Source organism: Xenopus laevis, chromosome 2S (assembly GCF_017654675.1).
Source record: "Xenopus laevis strain J_2021 chromosome 2S, Xenopus_laevis_v10.1, whole genome shotgun sequence".
In the NCBI taxonomy this organism is placed as follows: Eukaryota; Metazoa; Chordata; class Amphibia; order Anura; family Pipidae; genus Xenopus; species Xenopus laevis.
Genome location: NC_054374.1, coordinates 169,117,088 through 169,135,773, shown reverse-complemented (window position 1 = coordinate 169,135,773; position 18,686 = coordinate 169,117,088). Strand labels below are relative to the sequence as shown.

At 42.6% G+C, this 18,686-nt stretch overlaps 1 protein-coding gene across 1 annotated transcript; it reads left to right on the top strand.

Annotated features, from left to right (window-relative positions):
• The first annotated feature begins 1,119 nt into the window (after window positions 1-1,119).
• cckbr.S (CCKBR cholecystokinin B receptor S homeolog) lies at window positions 1,120-17,881 on the top strand. Its single transcript, XM_018250510.2, has 5 exons — window positions 1,120-1,483; window positions 12,965-13,216; window positions 14,257-14,518; window positions 15,680-15,807; window positions 16,113-17,881. Exons 1-5 carry the CDS (start codon window positions 1,291-1,293, stop codon window positions 16,637-16,639), a joined length of 1,362 nt encoding a protein of 453 aa, XP_018105999.1. The 5' UTR covers window positions 1,120-1,290; the 3' UTR covers window positions 16,640-17,881.
• Window positions 17,882-18,686: the final 805 nt, after the last annotated feature.

Sequence of the window (18,686 nt, the reverse complement as noted above, 5' to 3'; positions counted from 1 at the left end):
TATCCCATAGTATCCCATAGTGTCCCATAGTATCCCATAGTGTCCCATAGTATCCCATAGTGTCCCATAGTATCCCATAGTGTCCCATAGTATCCCATAGTGTCCCATAGTATCCCATAGTATCCCATAGTGTCCCATAGTATCCCATAGTATCCCACAGTGTCCCATAGTGTCCCATAGTGTCCCATAGTATCCCATAGTATCCCATAGTGTCCCATAGTGTCCCATAGTATCCCATAGTGTCCCATAGTATCCCATAGTGTCCCATAAGGCTTCTCTCTCACAGTGAACCAACAAGCATAACATCGTTATTACAATGTAAATCACACAAGCCCAGCGTAACCATTTCATATCACTGATAACCCTCTGATGAAATGATTTAGACCAAGGTGCATTACTGTGAAGCTGCCAGTAAAGGGCAAAAAACCACACAATTAAAGGAACAATAACACCAAAAAATGAAAGTGTTTTAAAGTTATGAAAACATAATGCAGTGTTGCCCTTCACTGGTAAAACTGATGTGTTTGCTTCAGAAAAACTACTATAGTTCATATATACAAGCTGCTGTGTAGCAATGGCGGAAATTGAGAAACAGCTATATGGCACAGGTTGACTAATGGATAACAGATAACGGACAGACAGAGCTTATTTGCTATCTGCTGTTTAACCTGAACCTTTTCTCCTTTGAATGGCTGCCCCCATGGCTACACAGCATCTTATTTATATAAACAATAGTAGCGTTTCTTAAGCAAACACAGCAGTTTTACCAGTGCAGGGCAACACTGCATTATATTTTCATTACTTTAAAACACTTTTATTTTTTGACGTTACTGTTCCTTTAAAGTTCCAGTTCCCACCTATAATTAGTTTTCATTTTTCAAACAAATCAGTTCTTTATTTGTGTTACTGTAGGTGCATAAACAGTAATTAAGTTAAGTGGACAAGTCAGCAGCAGAGACTGGATATGGCGGGTGCATTGCTGTGAAGCTGCCAGTAGAGGGCGGTGTGACACTGTAACAGGCAGTGATGGAATATGGGATTTGCTGGCAGTCAGACTGCTCAGAGCACATGGGAGAGGCAGAGGCAACTGTCAGGGAAGCAGTTTCTGGCAGTCAGAGCACAAGAGGCAGAAGCAGGAGAGGGAATGGAGCAGAGTGGGGGTGGGGCAGCATTTTCTGGAGAGAGATAGTTACTCAGTACTGATCTGGGCACCCTGCCATTACTAGAGCTCAGGGAAGTTTGTGGGGTGATGGCAGTGTGAGAATTGGGGGGCTGCACTCAGAGGCACAGATGGAGTCTCTCAGGTCCCTCAGTAACATCAGTGCCCTCCATGAACTTATCTGTCGCTATAGCAACCTCTCTGGCACCCTGGCATGGAACCTCTCCAGCACCAATGGCACCCACAACCTCACAACTGCCAACTGGCCCCCCTGGAACCTCAACTGCACCCCCATATTGGATCGCAAGAAGCCCAGTCCCTCAGGTGAGAAACAGAGACTCTCCCTGTACCTGTCTGTCTGTCTGTCTGTCTTCCACATTATGTTAAAGGGGAAATCTTCCCAAAAACTGAATTTTTTGCCTAATGAAAAAATTTTAAATCTTCTCAAAATCCATTCACTCATCAAGCTCTTCTCTGCACTGCTGCTTCTGACTCCTGATACAACTTCCCAATATCCATTCATTCCTCATTCTCACTGGGTTTATAGTTCTGTGTAACTGTCATTGTGTCTGTCCCTTTCTCTGCACTGCTGCTTCCGACTCCTGATACAACTTCCCAATATCCATTCATTCCTCATTCTCACTGGGTTTATAGTTCTGTGTAACTGTCATTGTGTCTGTCCCTTTCTCTTCCCTGCACTGCTGCTTCTGACTCCTGATACAACTTCCCAATATCCATTCATTCCTCATTCTCACTGGGTTTATAGTTCTGTGTAACTGTCATTGTGTCTGTCCCTTTCTCTGCACTGCTGCCTCTGACTCCTGATACAACTTCCCAATATCCATTCATTCCTCATTCTCACTGGGTTTATAGTTCTGTGTAACTGTCATTGTGTCTGTCCCTTTCTCTGCACTGCTGCTTCTGACTCCTGATACAACTTCCCAATATCCATTCATTCCTCATTCTCACTGGGTTTATAGTTCTGTGTAATTGTCATTGTGTCTGTCCCTTTCTCTTCTCTGCACTGCTGCTTCTGACTCCTGATACAACCTCCCAATATCCATTCATTCCTCATTCTCACTGGGTTTATAGTTCTGTGTAACTGTCATTGTGTCTGTCCCTTTCTCTTCTCTGCACTGCTGGTTCTGACTCCTGATACAACTTCCCAATATCCATTCATTCCTCATTCTCACTGGGTTTATAGTTCTGTGTAACTGTCATTGTGTCTGTCCCTTTCTCTGCACTGCTGCCTCTGACTCCTGATACAACTTCCCAATATCCATTCATTCCTCATTCTCACTGGGTTTATAGTTCTGTGTAACTGTCATTGTGTCTGTCCCTTTCTCTTCTCTGCACTGCTGCTTCTGACTCCTGATACAACTTCCCAATATCCATTCATTCCTCATTCTCACTGGGTTTATAGTTCTGTGTAACTGTCATTGTGTCTGTCCCTTTCTCTGCACTGCTGCTTCTGACTCCTGATACAACTTCCCAATATCCATTCATTCCTCATTCTCACTGGGTTTATAGTTCTGTGTAACTGTCATTGTGTCTGTCCCTTTCTCTTCTCTGCACTGCTGCCTCTGACTCCTGATACAACTTCCCAATATCCATTCATTCCTCATTCTCACTGGGTTTATAGTTCTGTGTAACTGTCATTGTGTCTGTCCCTTTCTCTGCACTGCTGCCTCTGACTCCTGATACAACTTCCCAATATCCATTCATTCCTCATTCTCACTGGGTTTATAGTTCTGTGTAACTGTCATTGTGTCTGTCCCTTTCTCTTCTCTGCACTGCTGCTTCTGACTCCTGATACAACTTCCCAATATCCATTCATTCCTCATTCTCACTGGGTTTATAGTTCTGTGTAACTGTCATTGTGTCTGTCCCTTTCTCTGCACTGCTGCCTCTGACTCCTGATACAACTTCCCAATATCCATTCATTCCTCATTCTCACTGGGTTTATAGTTCTGTGTAACTGTCATTGTGTCTGTCCCTTTCTCTTCTCTGCACTGCTGCCTCTGACTCCTGATACAACTTCCCAATATCCATTCATTCCTCATTCTCACTGGGTTTATAGTTCTGTGTAACTGTCATTGTGTCTGTCCCTTTCTCTTCTCTGCACTGCTGCCTCTGACTCCTGATACAACTTCCCAATATCCATTCATTCCTCATTCTCACTGGGTTTATAGTTCTGTGTAACTGTCATTGTGTCTGTCCCTTTCTCTGCACTGCTGCCTCTGACTCCTGATACAACTTCCCAATATCCATTCATTCCTCATTCTCACTGGGTTTATAGTTCTGTGTAACTGTCATTGTGTCTGTCCTTTTCTCTTCTGACACTTGAAACAATGTAGCACAAGGCAGTTTTCCTGATCTCTTAATGAACTGGCTTCTGCTACATTGTTTTAGAAGTCAGAGGCAGCAGTGCAGAGAAGAGAAATGGACAGACAAGAGCAGTGCATGCGGCAGTGAGTAGCTCAATGTGTCATTACTCAGTGTTACTCTGAGCTGTAGTGAGTCCAGTATAGTATAGTTTCAGACAATACAAATTGTTACTCTATGTATCTGCCATTGTGTGATTATATTAGTAGCTGGTACTACACGGTTACACACAGGTTACCCTCATATTATCTCACTAGTGATGCTCTTGGTACATTATGTTTCCCACCAACACCCCAACCTCATATGTGACACCCCATGGGCCCTACTCGTGATTGTCCAGGGATCCCCTTGAGAACATCACAGATGTCTCCTCATTGAACCCCTCTGGCCAATCCCAGTGGACTCATTGCCCAATGAGATTAACGTGAATTTCTGCTGAAATCAGTTGCTTGCGATTTTGTCCCATCTCCTCATTCTCCTATTCCCCTATCCCAAATTATCCCTCTGAATCCCCCTGTCCTGTCCCACTGGTTCATTCCATTCTGCCTCAGGAGTTGTGCAATTGTCCCCCAGGAGCAGCTGCAGCAGTTGTGAATGAGAAGAGTTGGACCCTGTGTAACCAGTGAGTAGATTTATAGGAATTTATACTCAGGGAAGGACTTGTGACTCCTCATGTAGATGTGGGGCTGGGACAGATCAAGAATCACGTTAGTAAAAGTGGGAATTTATTGGATCTCCATGGCCCGCCCACTGTGACCCCCCACTATTCTCCAGTGCACCCCCATTCTTCTCTAAGCGAATAAGTGACCATAGTAACAATCCCACCCCGTGCTTTAATACGAGTGCCCCCCCCACGGATGTGTCAATATTGGGGTTCTTACACATCACGGCTGACATTGGGGGGGGAAAGGGAGAGTCGGGGAAGAAGTGGATGAGGGGAGAACAAAGAGGTTTAGGGAAGAAAGAAATCTGGGAATGGAGGGTCAGGAGAAGAGACACGGGAATGTGAATGTATTTATATATATATATATATATATATATACGAAAAAATCCAAATGTCTCGTAATGCACTCCCTTATTGAAACAATGTCAACATGTAAGGTGCGTCCTCATTAATGGTGAGTGAATCCATATATCACAAACATATGTTCCAGCAGAGTCGCACTCCAATAGATTAAAACATAACGTTTATTGTCCCATCATAAAAGCATGATACAAAGAGAAATACTTATCTATGTGGAGACATCACGCGACGTTTCGGGGGTCCCCTGCCCCCTTTCTCAAGCGTGTCCCCAATGTGTATCGCATTGAATCAGTGAAAGGACCCGGAAGTCCGTTGCTACCATTGAAATAGCGGAGGCTGCGTGTCCGATCGTTCTGACGCAGCCACGCCAGAGCGTGGGTGCGTCACAAGAGCGAACACACGCCAATCCGTCCATTGAATTCAGCCACGCCATATTTGAAATTGGCAGCAATCCATCTTTGGCAGTCGGGGATACAAAAGCATGGTTACATCCGTTAAAAATATACAAGATAGTCAAATACAGTTCTCCTCACAGTGTACGTATATTCGCCCTTACAATTGGCCAATGAATGTTCCAGTGTATATCACATATTAACTCGACAAGTCAAAGTTATAGGTTATAAACATTAAATAAAAAGATGTAAGTCAAAATCCCTATTTAACCCATTAGGGCTTAGTGATTTTAGTCGGTGAATCCATTGTACCTCTATCCTTTTGAGTAACATGATTCTGTCGCCCCCTCTCCTGGGTTGTGGTACATGTTGTATCACCCTAAACCTCAGATCATCCGCACTATGTCCCTTCTCCAAGCAATGTTTGGAGACAGGGAGAATAGTGGAACTTTCACCCATACAACAAAAAATTTTGAGTAAAGGGTTGAATTTTTGTCCTACTTCTAAGATAGATGATTTTCAATTGCAGGTGGACTTGTATCGGTTCTTCAGGACTTTACGACTCAAAGTGCATTTTGCAAGTGGAAATGATAATCAAGGACTGATTTCGGATACTGATGGGTTTGATACTAAGCAATTTGGTCTCAGAGCTAAAAGTAGGTTTGTTCCACCTACAACCTACCCAGCAGTCGAGACCTACATACAAAAGGTGAAACTTGAGATAGATAACAATTTACAAATACAAACTAATAAGGAGAATTATAATTTGTCTAAAATTGAATCTGCTGCATTAAGGGAATTGACATCCATGTCCAATATCACAATCAAACCCTCCGATAAGGGGGGAGCGATTGTGATAATGGACACGGAAAAATACATTGGGGAGATTGTACGACAGTTGTCTGACCAAAAGGTGTACACCTGCTTACCATGTGATCCTACTGTGGGTTTCAAGAGTGAAATGGATGAGTTATTGAAACGTGCACTAGAGGAGGGTGTGATTACTCTGGCCACATTCAAATATATGCAGGTAGATTTTCCTGTGATCCCCCTCATTTACGTGTTACCAAAGATACACAAAGACCCGGTGAATCCGCCGGGTAGGCCGATTGTGGCCGGCATTGATTCGCTAACTAATAATTCAGCGATAGTATTGGATAGGATATTGAGCCCCCTAATACAAAAAACCAAATCATACCTGAGGGATACTTCTGATTTCCTGGGGAAATTGAACGCATTGGGAAAAATCGAAGGAACAATTTGGCTTGCGACATTAGATGTCGCTAGCCTGTATACTTCTATTCCACATCCACAGGGGCTACAGGCTGCAGAATTGCTGCTACAGAACAGCGGCTTATATAATAAGGAGGAAATTTCTTTTTTTATGGAGATACTCAAATTTATTTTACATAGGAACTATTTTAGATTCCGAGAAACGTACTATTTGCAGCTGCGGGGGACGGCCATGGGGTCCAGTGCCGCCCCGTCATATGCCAACTCATTCATGAGTTGGTTTGAGGAGGGACATGTCTATACTGATGTGCTGTTTGCCAGACATTGTCTGGCCTGGTGGCGGTACATCGATGATGTGTTCCTCTTATGGCGGGGTGACCTGGACTCCTTGTCCGCCTTCCGAGATGCTATTAATATTGCTAATGATGACATAAAGTTTACCATGACAGCCAATCTCCATACTGTAAATTTCCTGGATGTTCAGGTAATTCGTTCCCAAGAAGGTTTTTTGACCAGAATGTTCTCTAAGCCTACGGATAGGAATCAGCTGCTAAAATTTGATAGTTTTCATCCCCCGGCTGTCAAAAAGTCGATTCCTATCAGTCAATTTACAAGAGTGTGCAGAATCACTAATGATCCTACTTGGGTTGAACATGACCTCATGACAATGAGGAATAAATTGGTGCATAGGGGCTATCCACCTGATGCGCTGGATTCCACAAGTACTAAGGCTAGGCTGATCGCTGGGAGCACTAGACAGAAGGTTGACAATAGAGACAAGAGACTTACCTTTGTGGGACAATATCATTCCCGTAGTGAAAAATTTAGACAGATCCTATGTAAACATTGGCATCTGTTAAAAGATGCATATCCGACAGTAACTGAATTCAAACAACCACCTATGATGTCTTTCAAAAAAGGTTCCACTATAGGGAGGAGGTTGGTACGCGCTGATATGCGACCTCCTCCTAGACAATTTACATTTCTGGGCCCCCCAAAGAGGGCATGTTTCGTTGCAAAGGTTGTGCTCAATGCCGGTTTGTCCTTACAGGTAACTCATTTTGCAGTCCAGTTACGAACAGAAGCTATGACATTAGGGGACATTATTCGTGCGACACGAATTATGTAGTTTATATGTTGGTTTGCCCCTGCAATTTAATCTATATAGGGGAAACCATTCAGAAAATTAGGGATAGATTTTCCCAACATAGATCCACTGTGAATACCAAAAATTCCATTCTCCCTGTCTCCAAACATTGCTTGGAGAAGGGACATAGTGCGGATGATCTGAGGTTTAGGGTGATACAACATGTACCACAACCCAGGAGAGGGGGCGACAGAATCATGTTACTCAAAAGGATAGAGGTACAATGGATTCACCGACTAAAATCACTAAGCCCTAATGGGTTAAATAGGGATTTTGACTTACATCTTTTTATTTAATGTTTATAACCTATAACTTTGACTTGTCGAGTTAATATGTGATATACACTGGAACATTCATTGGCCAATTGTAAGGGCGAATATACGTACACTGTGAGGAGAACTGTATTTGACTATCTTGTATATTTTTAACGGATGTAACCATGCTTTTGTATCCCCGACTGCCAAAGATGGATTGCTGCCAATTTCAAATATGGCGTGGCTGAATTCAATGGACGGATTGGCGTGTGTTCGCTCTTGTGACGCACCCACGCTCTGGCGTGGCTGCGTCAGAACGATCGGACACGCAGCCTCCGCTATTTCAATGGTAGCAACGGACTTCCGGGTCCTTTCACTGATTCAATGCGATACACATTGGGGACACGCTTGAGAAAGGGGGCAGGGGACCCCCGAAACGTCGCGTGATGTCTCCACATAGATAAGTATTTCTCTTTGTATCATGCTTTTATGATGGGACAATAAACGTTATGTTTTAATCTATTGGAGTATGTATATATATATATATATATATATATATATATATATAATAGAAGTAGTGAAGATCGCACTCACAGGTCTTAATGTAGCAAAAGAAATTTATTGTGGACGGTGCTATTGTTACCTTGGAGTTCCATGACCTGTATAAAAACACTCGGCCTTCGGCCTCGTACTTTTATATGGTCATGAAACTCCTCGGTAATTTATAATATCCTTATATTTTACAAGAGGGGGTACTTTATTCACTATATATAGTGATCATATCCCCTTATATATTTATATATAGTGATCATATCCTCTTATATATTTATATATAGTGATCATATCTCCTTATATATTTATATATAGTGATCATATCCCCCTTATATATTTATATATAGTGATCATATCCCCTTATATATTTATATATAGTGATCCTATCCCCCTTATATATTTATATATAGCGATCATATCCCCTTATATATTTATATATAGTGATCATATCCCCTTATATATTTATATATAGTGATCATATCCCCTTATATATTTATATATAGTGATCATATCCCCCTTATATATTTATATATAGTGATCATATCCCCGTATATATTTATATATAGTGATCATATCCCCCTTATATATTTATATATAGTGATCCTATCCCCTTATATATTTATATATAGTGATCATATCCCTTATATATTTATATATAGTGATCCTATCCCCCTTATATATTTATATATAGTGATCATATCCCCTTATATATTTATATATAGTGATCATATCCCCCTTATATATTTATATATAGTGATCCTATCCCCTTATATATTTATATATAGTGATCATCTCCCCTTATATATTTATATATAGTGATCATCTCCCCTTATATATTTATATATAGTGATCATATCCCCTTATATATTTATATATAGTGATCATATCCCCTTATATATTTATATATAGTGATCATATCCCCTCATATATTTATATATAGTGATCATATCCCCTCATATATTTATATATAGTGATCATATCCCCTTATATATTTATATATAGTGATCATATCCCCTTATATATTTATATTTAGTGATCATATCCCCTTATATATTTATATATAGTGATCATATCCCCTTATATATTTATATATAGTGATCATATCCCCCTTATATATTTATATATAGTGATCATATCCCCTTATATATTTATATATAGTGATCATATCCCCTTATATATTTATATATAGTGATCATATCCCCCTTATATATTTATATATAGTGATCATAGCCCCATTATATATTTATATATAGTGATCCTATCCCCTTATATATTTATATATAGTGATCATATCCCCCTTATATATTTATATATAGTGATCATATCCCCTTATATATTTATATATAGTGATCATATCCCCTTATATATTTATATATAGTGATAATATCCCCCTTGTGACGACAGTTAAACCACATCTGTTGGAGCTTTTACCAGTCAAAAATTGTGTGACTTGGGGACCCCCTGCAAGTTTGGGTTTCCGTTCAGCGTAAAAGTACTGGGTCCCTCCTGCCTTTGAACCCACTGAGCCCAAACATGAGTTACCCCTCCCCTAAAGTTATTCTGACTCGCTCCATCAACAACACACTGACCCCACAGACTAACTGTTCTTACAGGGCTATTGGGGTGCAAGAGCCACTTTATCATTGACTGGAACCAATCACTGGAGGTTCTGCTCAGAGGGAACAGTCACAATAACCTTATTTATTCATTTGGGATCTTCCAGGTAAATTCCTAAAGCAAAGGAGACTTTGGACTTAGTTTGGTACAGACTGGGGCCCTTTACTTCCCATTATTCACTGGGATTTGTCATAAATAATATGTGTCAGTGAGGAGCCATATATTGTTTGTGTCCCCCATCTGCCAAAAATGCAAAGTGAGCTGAGAATTGTCCCCCCCTTGTACTGTACTCGCCTCCCCTGTACTGAACTTTTATTTTGTGCCTCATGCAAATGGGCCGAACATTCCAGCAAATATTATATATTCTATATATCTGGACCAGTTTTAATCTAATTATGCCCTGGGTACCCCTGGAACTATAGCAGGGTGACACCCCAATGTTTCTATATATCTGTAACCTTGTTATGAGCTAAGGGGGCCCAGTCTGAAGGTCAGTTAGGGGGAGATTTGGGGTGAGTGTTTATTTGTACCCTGGGTACCCCTGGAACTATAGCAGGGTGACACCCCAATGTTTCTATATATCTGTAACCTTGTTATGAGCTAAGGGGTCCCAGTCTGAAGGTCAGTTAGGGGGAGATTTGGGGTGAGTGTTTATTTGTACCCTGGGTACCCCTGGAACTATAGCAGGGTGACACCCCAATGTTTCTATATATCTGTAACCTTGTTATGAGCTAAGGGGCCCAGTCTGAAGGTCAGTTAGGGGGAGATTTGGGGTGAGTGTTTATTTGTACCCTGGGTACCCCTGGAACTATAGCAGGGTGACACCCCAATGTTTCTATATATCTGTAACCTTGTTATGAGCTAAGGGGGCCCAGTCTGAAGGTCAGTTAGGGGGAGATTTGGGGTGACTACTTATTTGTACCCTGGGTACCCCTAGAACTATAGCAGGGTGACACCCCAATGTTTCTATATATCTGTAACCTTGTTATGAGCTAAGGGGCCCCAGTCTGAAGGTCAGTTAGGGGGAGATTTGGGGTGAGTGCTTATTTGTACCCTGGGTACCCCTGGAACTATAGCAGGGTGACTGTTACCCCAATGTTTCTATATATCTGTAACCTTGTTATGAGCTAAGGGGGCCCAGTCTGAAGGTCAGTTAGGGGGAGATTTGGGGTGACTACTTATTTGTACCCTGGGTACCCCTAGAACTATAGCAGGGTGACACCCCAATGTTTCTATATATCTGTAACCTTGTTATGAGCTAAGGGGCCCCAGTCTGAAGGTCAGTTAGGTGGAGATTTGGGGAGAGTGATTATTTGTGCCCTGGGTACCCCTGGAACTATAGCAGGAAGACTGTTACCCCAATGTTTCTATATATATGTAACCTTGTTATGAGCTAAGGGGACCAGTCTGAAGGTCAGTTAGGGGGAAATTTGGGGTGAGTGTTTATTTGTACCCTGGGTACCCCTAGAACTATAGCAGGGTGACACCCCAATGTTTCTATATATCTGTAACCTTGTTATGAGCTAAGGGGCCCAGTCTGAAGGTCAGTTAGGGGGAGATTTGGGGTGAGTGCTTATTTGTACCCTGGGTACCCCTGGAACTATAGCAGGGTGACACCCCAATGTTTCTATATATCTGTAACCTTGTTATGAGCTAAGGGGGCCCAGTCTGAAGGTCAGTTAGGGGGAGATTTGGGGTGAGTGCTTATTTGTACCCTGGGTACCCCTAGAACTATAGCAGGGTGACACCCCAATGTTTCTATATATCTGTAACCTTGTTATGAGCTAAGGGGCCCCAGTCTGAAGGTCAGTTAGGTGGAGATTTGGGGAGAGTGATTATTTGTGCCCTGGGTACCCCTGGAACTATAGCAGGAAGACTGTTACCCCAATGTTTCTATATATATGTAACCTTGTTATGAGCTAAGGGGACCAGTCTGAAGGTCAGTTAGGGGGAAATTTGGGGTGAGTGTTTATTTGTACCCTGGGTACCCCTAGAACTATAGCAGGGTGACACCCCAATGTTTCTATATATCTGTAACCTTGTTATGAGCTAAGGGGCCCAGTCTGAAGGTCAGTTAGGGGGAGATTTGGGGTGAGTGCTTATTTGTACCCTGGGTACCCCTGGAACTATAGCAGGGTGACACCCCAATGTTTCTATATATCTGTAACCTTGTTATGAGCTAAGGGGGCCCAGTCTGAAGGTCAGTTAGGGGGAGATTTGGGGTGAGTGTTTATTTGTGCCCTGGGTACCCCTGGAACGATAGCAGGGTGACACCCCAATGTTACTATATATCTGTAACCTTGTTATGAGCTAAGGGGGCCCAGTCTGAAGGTCAGTCAGGGGGAGATTTGGGGTGAGTGTTTATTTGTACCCTGGGTACCCCTGGAACTATAGCAGGGTGACACCCCAATGTTTCTATATATCTGTAACCTTGTTATGAGCTAAGGGGACCCAGTCTGAAGGTCAGTTAGGGGGAGATTTGGGGTGAGTGCTTATTTGTAACCTGGGTACCCCTGGAACTATAGCAGGGTGACTGTTACCCCAATGTTTCTATATATCTGTAACCTTGTTATGAGCTAAGGGGGCCCAGTCTGAAGGTCAGTTAGGGGGAGATTTGGGGTGAGTGTTTATTTGTGCCCTGGGTACCCCTGGAACGATAGCAGGGTGACACCCCAATGTTTCTATATATCTGTAACCTTGTTATGAGCTAAGGGAGCCCAGTCTGAAGGTCAGTTAGGGGGAGATTTGGGGTGAGTGATTATTTGTACCCTGGGTACCCCTGGAACTATAGCAGGGTGACACCCCAATGTTTCTATATATCTGTAACCTTGTTATGAGCTAAGGGGGCCCAGTCTGAAGGTCAGTTAGGGGGAGATTTGGGGTAAGTGCTTATTTGTAACCTGGGTACCCCTGGAACTATAGCAGGGTGACTGTTACCCCAATGTTTCTATATATCTGTAACCTTGTTATGAGCTAAGGGGGCCCAGTCTGAAGGTCAGTTAGGGGGAGATTTGGGGTGAGTGTTTATTTGTACCCTGGGTTTCCCTGGAACTATAGCAGGGTGACTGTTACCCCAATGTTTCTATATATCTTTAATCTTGTTATGAGCTAAGGGGGCCCAGTCTGAAGGTCAGTTAGGGGGAGATTTGGGGTGAGTGCTTATCTATTATCTATGTGAAACCCATGTTTGTCTCTCCTCAGACCTGAACCTGTGGGTGCGGATCGTGATGTACAGCGTCATCTTCCTGCTGAGCGTTTTCGGCAACACCCTGATCATTATTGTGTTAGTGATGAACAAACGTCTCCGCACCATCACCAACTCCTTCCTCCTGTCTCTGGCCCTCAGTGACCTCATGGTGGCCGTACTCTGCATGCCCTTCACCCTCATCCCCAACCTTATGGAGAACTTCATCTTCGGGGAGGTCATATGCAGGACTGCCGCCTACTTCATGGGTGAGACCTCCAGCCATCCCTGCAATGGCAACTTGTGTTTCAATAAAAGGAAGGAACTCATTATTTGTCTCCTGGATGCCTCCAAATCTGTTGTTATTCTAGAGCACATAGTCTTAATGAGTCTTTATAAGTCTACTGCCTGACACTCACCCTTAGCCTTATGTCTATTTGTACATATGGATGGGAGCTGCCATATTTCTTCTCTTTGATTGTATAAATATATATATCTGCTGAGCTTAGGGTGCACCCTCATGCCATAGGATTGTTTCATCAGGATCCCATTAAAGGAATACTGTCAATTGAAAACACATCAGTTAATAGTGCTGCTCCAGCAGAATTCTGCACTGAAATCCGTTTCTCAAAAGAACAAAAAGTTTCTTTATATTTAACTTTAAAATCTGACATGGGGCTGGACATATTGTCAGTTTCCCAGCTGCCCCAGTCATGTGACTTGTGCTCTGATAAACTTCAATCACTCTTTACTGCTGTACTGCAAGTTGGAGTGATATTACCCCCTCCCTTTCCCCCCAAAGCAGCCAAACAACAGAACAATGGGAAGGTAACCAGATAGCAGCTCCCTAACACAAGATAACAGCTGCCTGGTAGATCTAAGAACAGCACTCAATAGTAAAATCCAGGTCCCACTGTGACACATTCAGTAACATTGAGTAGGAGAAACAACAGGCTGCCAGAAAGCAGTTCCATCCTAAAGTGCTGGCTCTTTCTGAAATCACATGACCAGGCAAAATGAGCTGAGATGCACCTACACACCAATATTACAACTAAATACACTTGCTGCTTCAGGAATGACATTTTATATTGTACAGTGAATTATTTGCAGTGTAAACTGTGTCATTTAGACATAAAAACTACACTATAAACATCAGAATTCATTTAACCTGGGTACTTATGGGAGTGTAGTAGTGCCCAGGGCAGAATGGTACTTAGTGTTTCAAGGCAGCATGGCCAGCTAATCAACCACCATAGTGACTCAGGCCCTGGCCACCAGAGCTTACAATCTAATTTCTCCTTCATTTCAGGCCTTTCTGTCAGCGTCTCCACATTTAACCTTGTGGCCATTTCCATTGAGCGCTACAGTGCCATCTGTAACCCACTGAAATCCCGGGTCTGGCAGACTCGATCCCACGCCTATCGGGTGATTGCCGCTACCTGGGTCCTGTCCAGCATTATAATGATCCCGTATCTGGTCTACAACAAGACCGTAACGTTTCCCATGAAGGACCGGAGAGTCGGCCACCAGTGTCGCCTGGTGTGGCCCAGTAAACAGGTGCAGCAGGCATGGTAAGGGTTAATAATACTACTGCTTCCTCTCGTTCTCAGCCAATAAGAACAGCTCTGTCCTTTTTTTATAGTCCCCATGTTGCCCCGAGCTCATGGCTGCCCTTTAATATCGATGTTGCCGTCATTGCCTGAAGGGCAAATAGGGTAAAAAAGGGTAAATAATTTGAAAGACTTTTTTTTAATTTGTAACAAATGTCAGGTGCTGTTTTCCCCTTTTTTCAGATAAATTGTAGGACAAGGAATGTGGCACAGATAATACAGTGGCGCAGGCAGGTTGGACTGCCAAGGGCATCAGGACTGGTGTTTGCCCAGAGATAAGCAGCACTAGTTATACATAAGGAAAGGGCAGCTACTTTACCTTTACTTTACCTTTACATGGCTGGGATAAACACAAAGAGGCACCTACAAAGCTCCATCCAGTGTTGCGGCACCCTCTGTGTAACCCCAATATTGTTGGGCAGTTCACAGTTCATCGGGCGCACAGCTTTGCTATGGGGAAGGCTGGTCTATATCTCACTGGGTTCTCTGCTCTTTATAATGAATAGTTTGATAATAAAGCAGCTGTAAGTGCCTCTTATTATTCAGTTTAATATTAATTCAGCTGGCCCACCCCGTGTTACATGAGGCTCAGAACAGAAAGCATTGCTGTGCCATCTAGTAGCCCATTAGACTGACTGGCACCTTGACCTCCTTCTGACGTTCTCCCATTTTCAGAGTCTCGTAACTGCCAGAGTTCCTTATTTATAGCCCCCCATGACCCCAAGGTACTTAGTCATACCTTTACTTTACTATATCCCATCTACTCGGAGGCTGAAAGGGAGGGTATGATAAACTGTCTGTATTAAACTGCAGCCCCAATATATTCAAATGTATGTTTTACAGTATATAATGTATATAAGTACACTGACCCAACACTACAGAGAACATACAGTGACCTCAATATAATCTTTTTATTTCTATATCAGTTTTCAATTGAGACATTTTCCCACCCTGTTTGTACATCCTTATCCCTCCATTCCATCTCTCACCCCTTCATAGAGGTCTTCCTCTTGTCTCCTCTATGTCCTCCTCTCGTCCTTTTATAGAGACCCTTCTCTAGCCTCCCCTAGAGGGACCTCATCCTATCCCTTCATTGAGATCTTTCTCTTGCCTCCCCTATAGGTATATCCTCCTCCTTACCATCCTCTTCTTCATACCCGGGGTGGTGATGATCGTGGCCTATGGACTCATTTCACGTGAGCTGTACAGGGGCATTCAGTTTGAGATGGACCTCAACAAAGAAGCCAAAGGTCTCAGAACAAACAAATAGCATTGAAATATGTTACTGAGTTGAGTTACAAGTAGAATGTCCAATGTCCAAGTGTTCACTGCTTCATACAAACATATTGAGTATGAAGCAGTGAATACCTCAGGTTGAAGTTATAGGGTAATGAGATTTTGACCCACTGCTGTTGTACCAGAGCAATACATTGGCATTTTAGCTGAACACCATTGGGGTTATTGATTAACAACAGCTGGACAACATGGGACAATATGGAGAATATGGGTACTGAAATATCCCTTATTTATTTAATGGAATATCTTTGTTTTGTAGCTCACAAAAATGGAGTCCCCACTCCAACCACTATTCCGAGCGGTGATGAGGGAGACGGCTGTTACATTCAGGTCACCAAGAGGCGCATGACCATGGAGATGTCCACATTGACCCCGAGTGCCTGCACCCAGATGGATCGAGCACGGATCAACAACTCAGAAGCCAAACTCATGGCTAAGAAACGTGTGATTCGAATGCTAATTGTCATCGTGGCCATGTTCTTCATATGTTGGATGCCCATTTTTGTAGCCAACACTTGGAAGGCCTTTGATGAGTTATCTGCTTTCAATGCCCTGACGGGAGCACCCATCTCTTTCATCCACCTCCTGAGTTACACATCAGCTTGTGTCAACCCTCTCATCTACTGCTTCATGAACAAGCGTTTCCGCAAGGCCTTTCTGGGCACGTTTGCCAGCTGTATCAAGCCGTGCCGCAATTTCCGCGACACAGAGGAGGATATAGCGGCCACAGGAGCGTCTCTCTCTAAATTCAGTTATACTACAGTTAGCAGCTTGGGTCCCGCCTGAATACTGCTTGAAATAAATTAGATGAGATGCAGTTGGACTTTCATGACTTTAATGACTTACTTTTAATGTTCACCCTGTTCCTCGTGGTTGTGGTTTTCATATACATACAATACTTCAGGGGTGCTGGAGCCCACAGATCATGATTAACTTCTATATTTATGTCCTCCTCTGTTCTGAGGAACTCTAAGGGGGGGACTAAAATTGTGTTACATCCTCAAACATTCCTGAGGAACCATAAATGTTGAGTATTCACAGTTACATTGTCCCACAGTCCTGAGAATTAGAAAGCTACAAATGTGTTCTCCATTCTTACACCAAGTCTGAAGGAAGAAGGTTCTACACCATGGCTACATGATCAAGCAGTGCTGAGGAACTGAAAACTGTTTGTTCTCCAAAGTTACATCCCCATAGAACTATGGGAACCAATAAACTACTGTATGTGGGTTCTTTAGAATGCTGTCACACCGTTCTCCATGTTTGGGAGGTACTCTAAGCTGTATGTCTCCTCCCTGAATATATTCAATTCTGGGGAATCCTGAGCTGCTATGTGTATTCCTTGTGCACGAATCCTAAAACAAAGTGAGGGAACATGCACCCCTCCATGAGTCAATATCAGCACCATCCTCAAGCAATTCTAAGGGTATTCATCATCTTACATATACTCCTAAAGGAACCTTGGGCTCTCAGTACAGGAACCTCAAATCCATGTCCAATGTTTGGTTGGACAATTTCATGTTCTAATATCATTTCAGTTTAAACTGAAAAAAAAACACCCCCAGGCAATTAAAATTATTTCCAGGTATTTCTGACAAATTTCAGTGCTTTACGGAGGTTATTCATATCACACGCTTGGAGCTTGCAGTCTAAGTCCTGTATCAGTTGTCAATGAACCTGCCTGTATGTATTTGGAGCATGGAAGGAACCATTCACACAGACATGGGGAGAGCAAATACCTCCTTGTACATAGTGCGAATGCTGGAATTGAACTCAGGACCCCAGCGCTGCATTTGACAAGTGCTACTCACTGAGCCAATGTAATAACCTATAAGCATGTTGCATTCATAGGACTCTATACTTCTACTCCATGCATTTGTACCTGCATTTGTTGTCCATGGCCCATGCATATCATTGCTTGTCTCTTTGTCTGGATACTTCTCGTATTATTTGCACCCATGTGAATCATTTCAGCAGATGCAGAGATTCCTAATGCAGACAGTGAATAAATAATACAGGTTGGCTTTCCCTTTTGGTGCCCTACTTGTGCCAATCAGCTTAAGGCTTCAGATCAGAAACAACTTGCACTTTAATAGTGACAGATGAGCCAGAGGGCATTTTAATTTTTTATGACCTTTATGTGTTTGAATGAGAGTCAATATATCCGGGAGAATCTAGTGGTGTCAGTCTTTATAGAGAGAGGTGCCCCCAGTGGCACAGAAGCCCCCAGTGTCTGATCAGCTTTATTAACTCCAATCCATTGTGACAAACTGATGAATTGTTTTATCTCTTGTTTTCCTCATTCCAGTCCCACAAGTAAAGATTCTGTCTTGTGGGCCATTTCCGCTGCCACTCCATGATAAATATTTTAGAAGTCACAGTGAATAATTAAACGTTTGTTACAATTCCATTTAAAGTCTTAGAGTTATCAGGGGTTTGGAAAGCTTCCCGGCCGCTCATGGAACAGTCCATGGAACAGTCCAGTTCATCACAAGCCTCATTGAACTCAAAGGGATGAGAAACTGCCGGAGCAAATGATGAGGGAATGTGACATTTCAGTGAGTGGAACAAATACACGAGATCTGTAGGTTTCCTATAGGTGATACAACACATGGCACTGCCCTTTAGGCCTAATACATACACATTACATCAGGAAATAACCTGTTAACCCATTTAATTCATCTTCCATCTGTTTTTTACTATTGCTTTGTATAAAGTATATTCCCTGAGAATCTGCATTTCATTCATGTTTCCTGCATTTAACTTTCTGTTGCTTTATGTTCCCTTTAAGATTTCCATACTCCCACTTAATGTTAAACCCCCCCCCCGATTA

Excerpts from the sequence above, each read along its gene's own strand:
- cckbr.S (XM_018250510.2), top strand. The coding sequence starts at position 1,291 with ATGGAGTCTCTCAGGTCCCTCAGTAACATCAGTGCCCTCCATGAACTT. Across the intron at positions 13,217-14,256 it reads GACTGCCGCCTACTTCATGG|GCCTTTCTGTCAGCGTCTCC; the intron begins GTGAGACCTCCA and ends CCTTCATTTCAG. Across the intron at positions 15,808-16,112 it reads CCTCAACAAAGAAGCCAAAG|CTCACAAAAATGGAGTCCCC; the intron begins GTCTCAGAACAA and ends TTTGTTTTGTAG.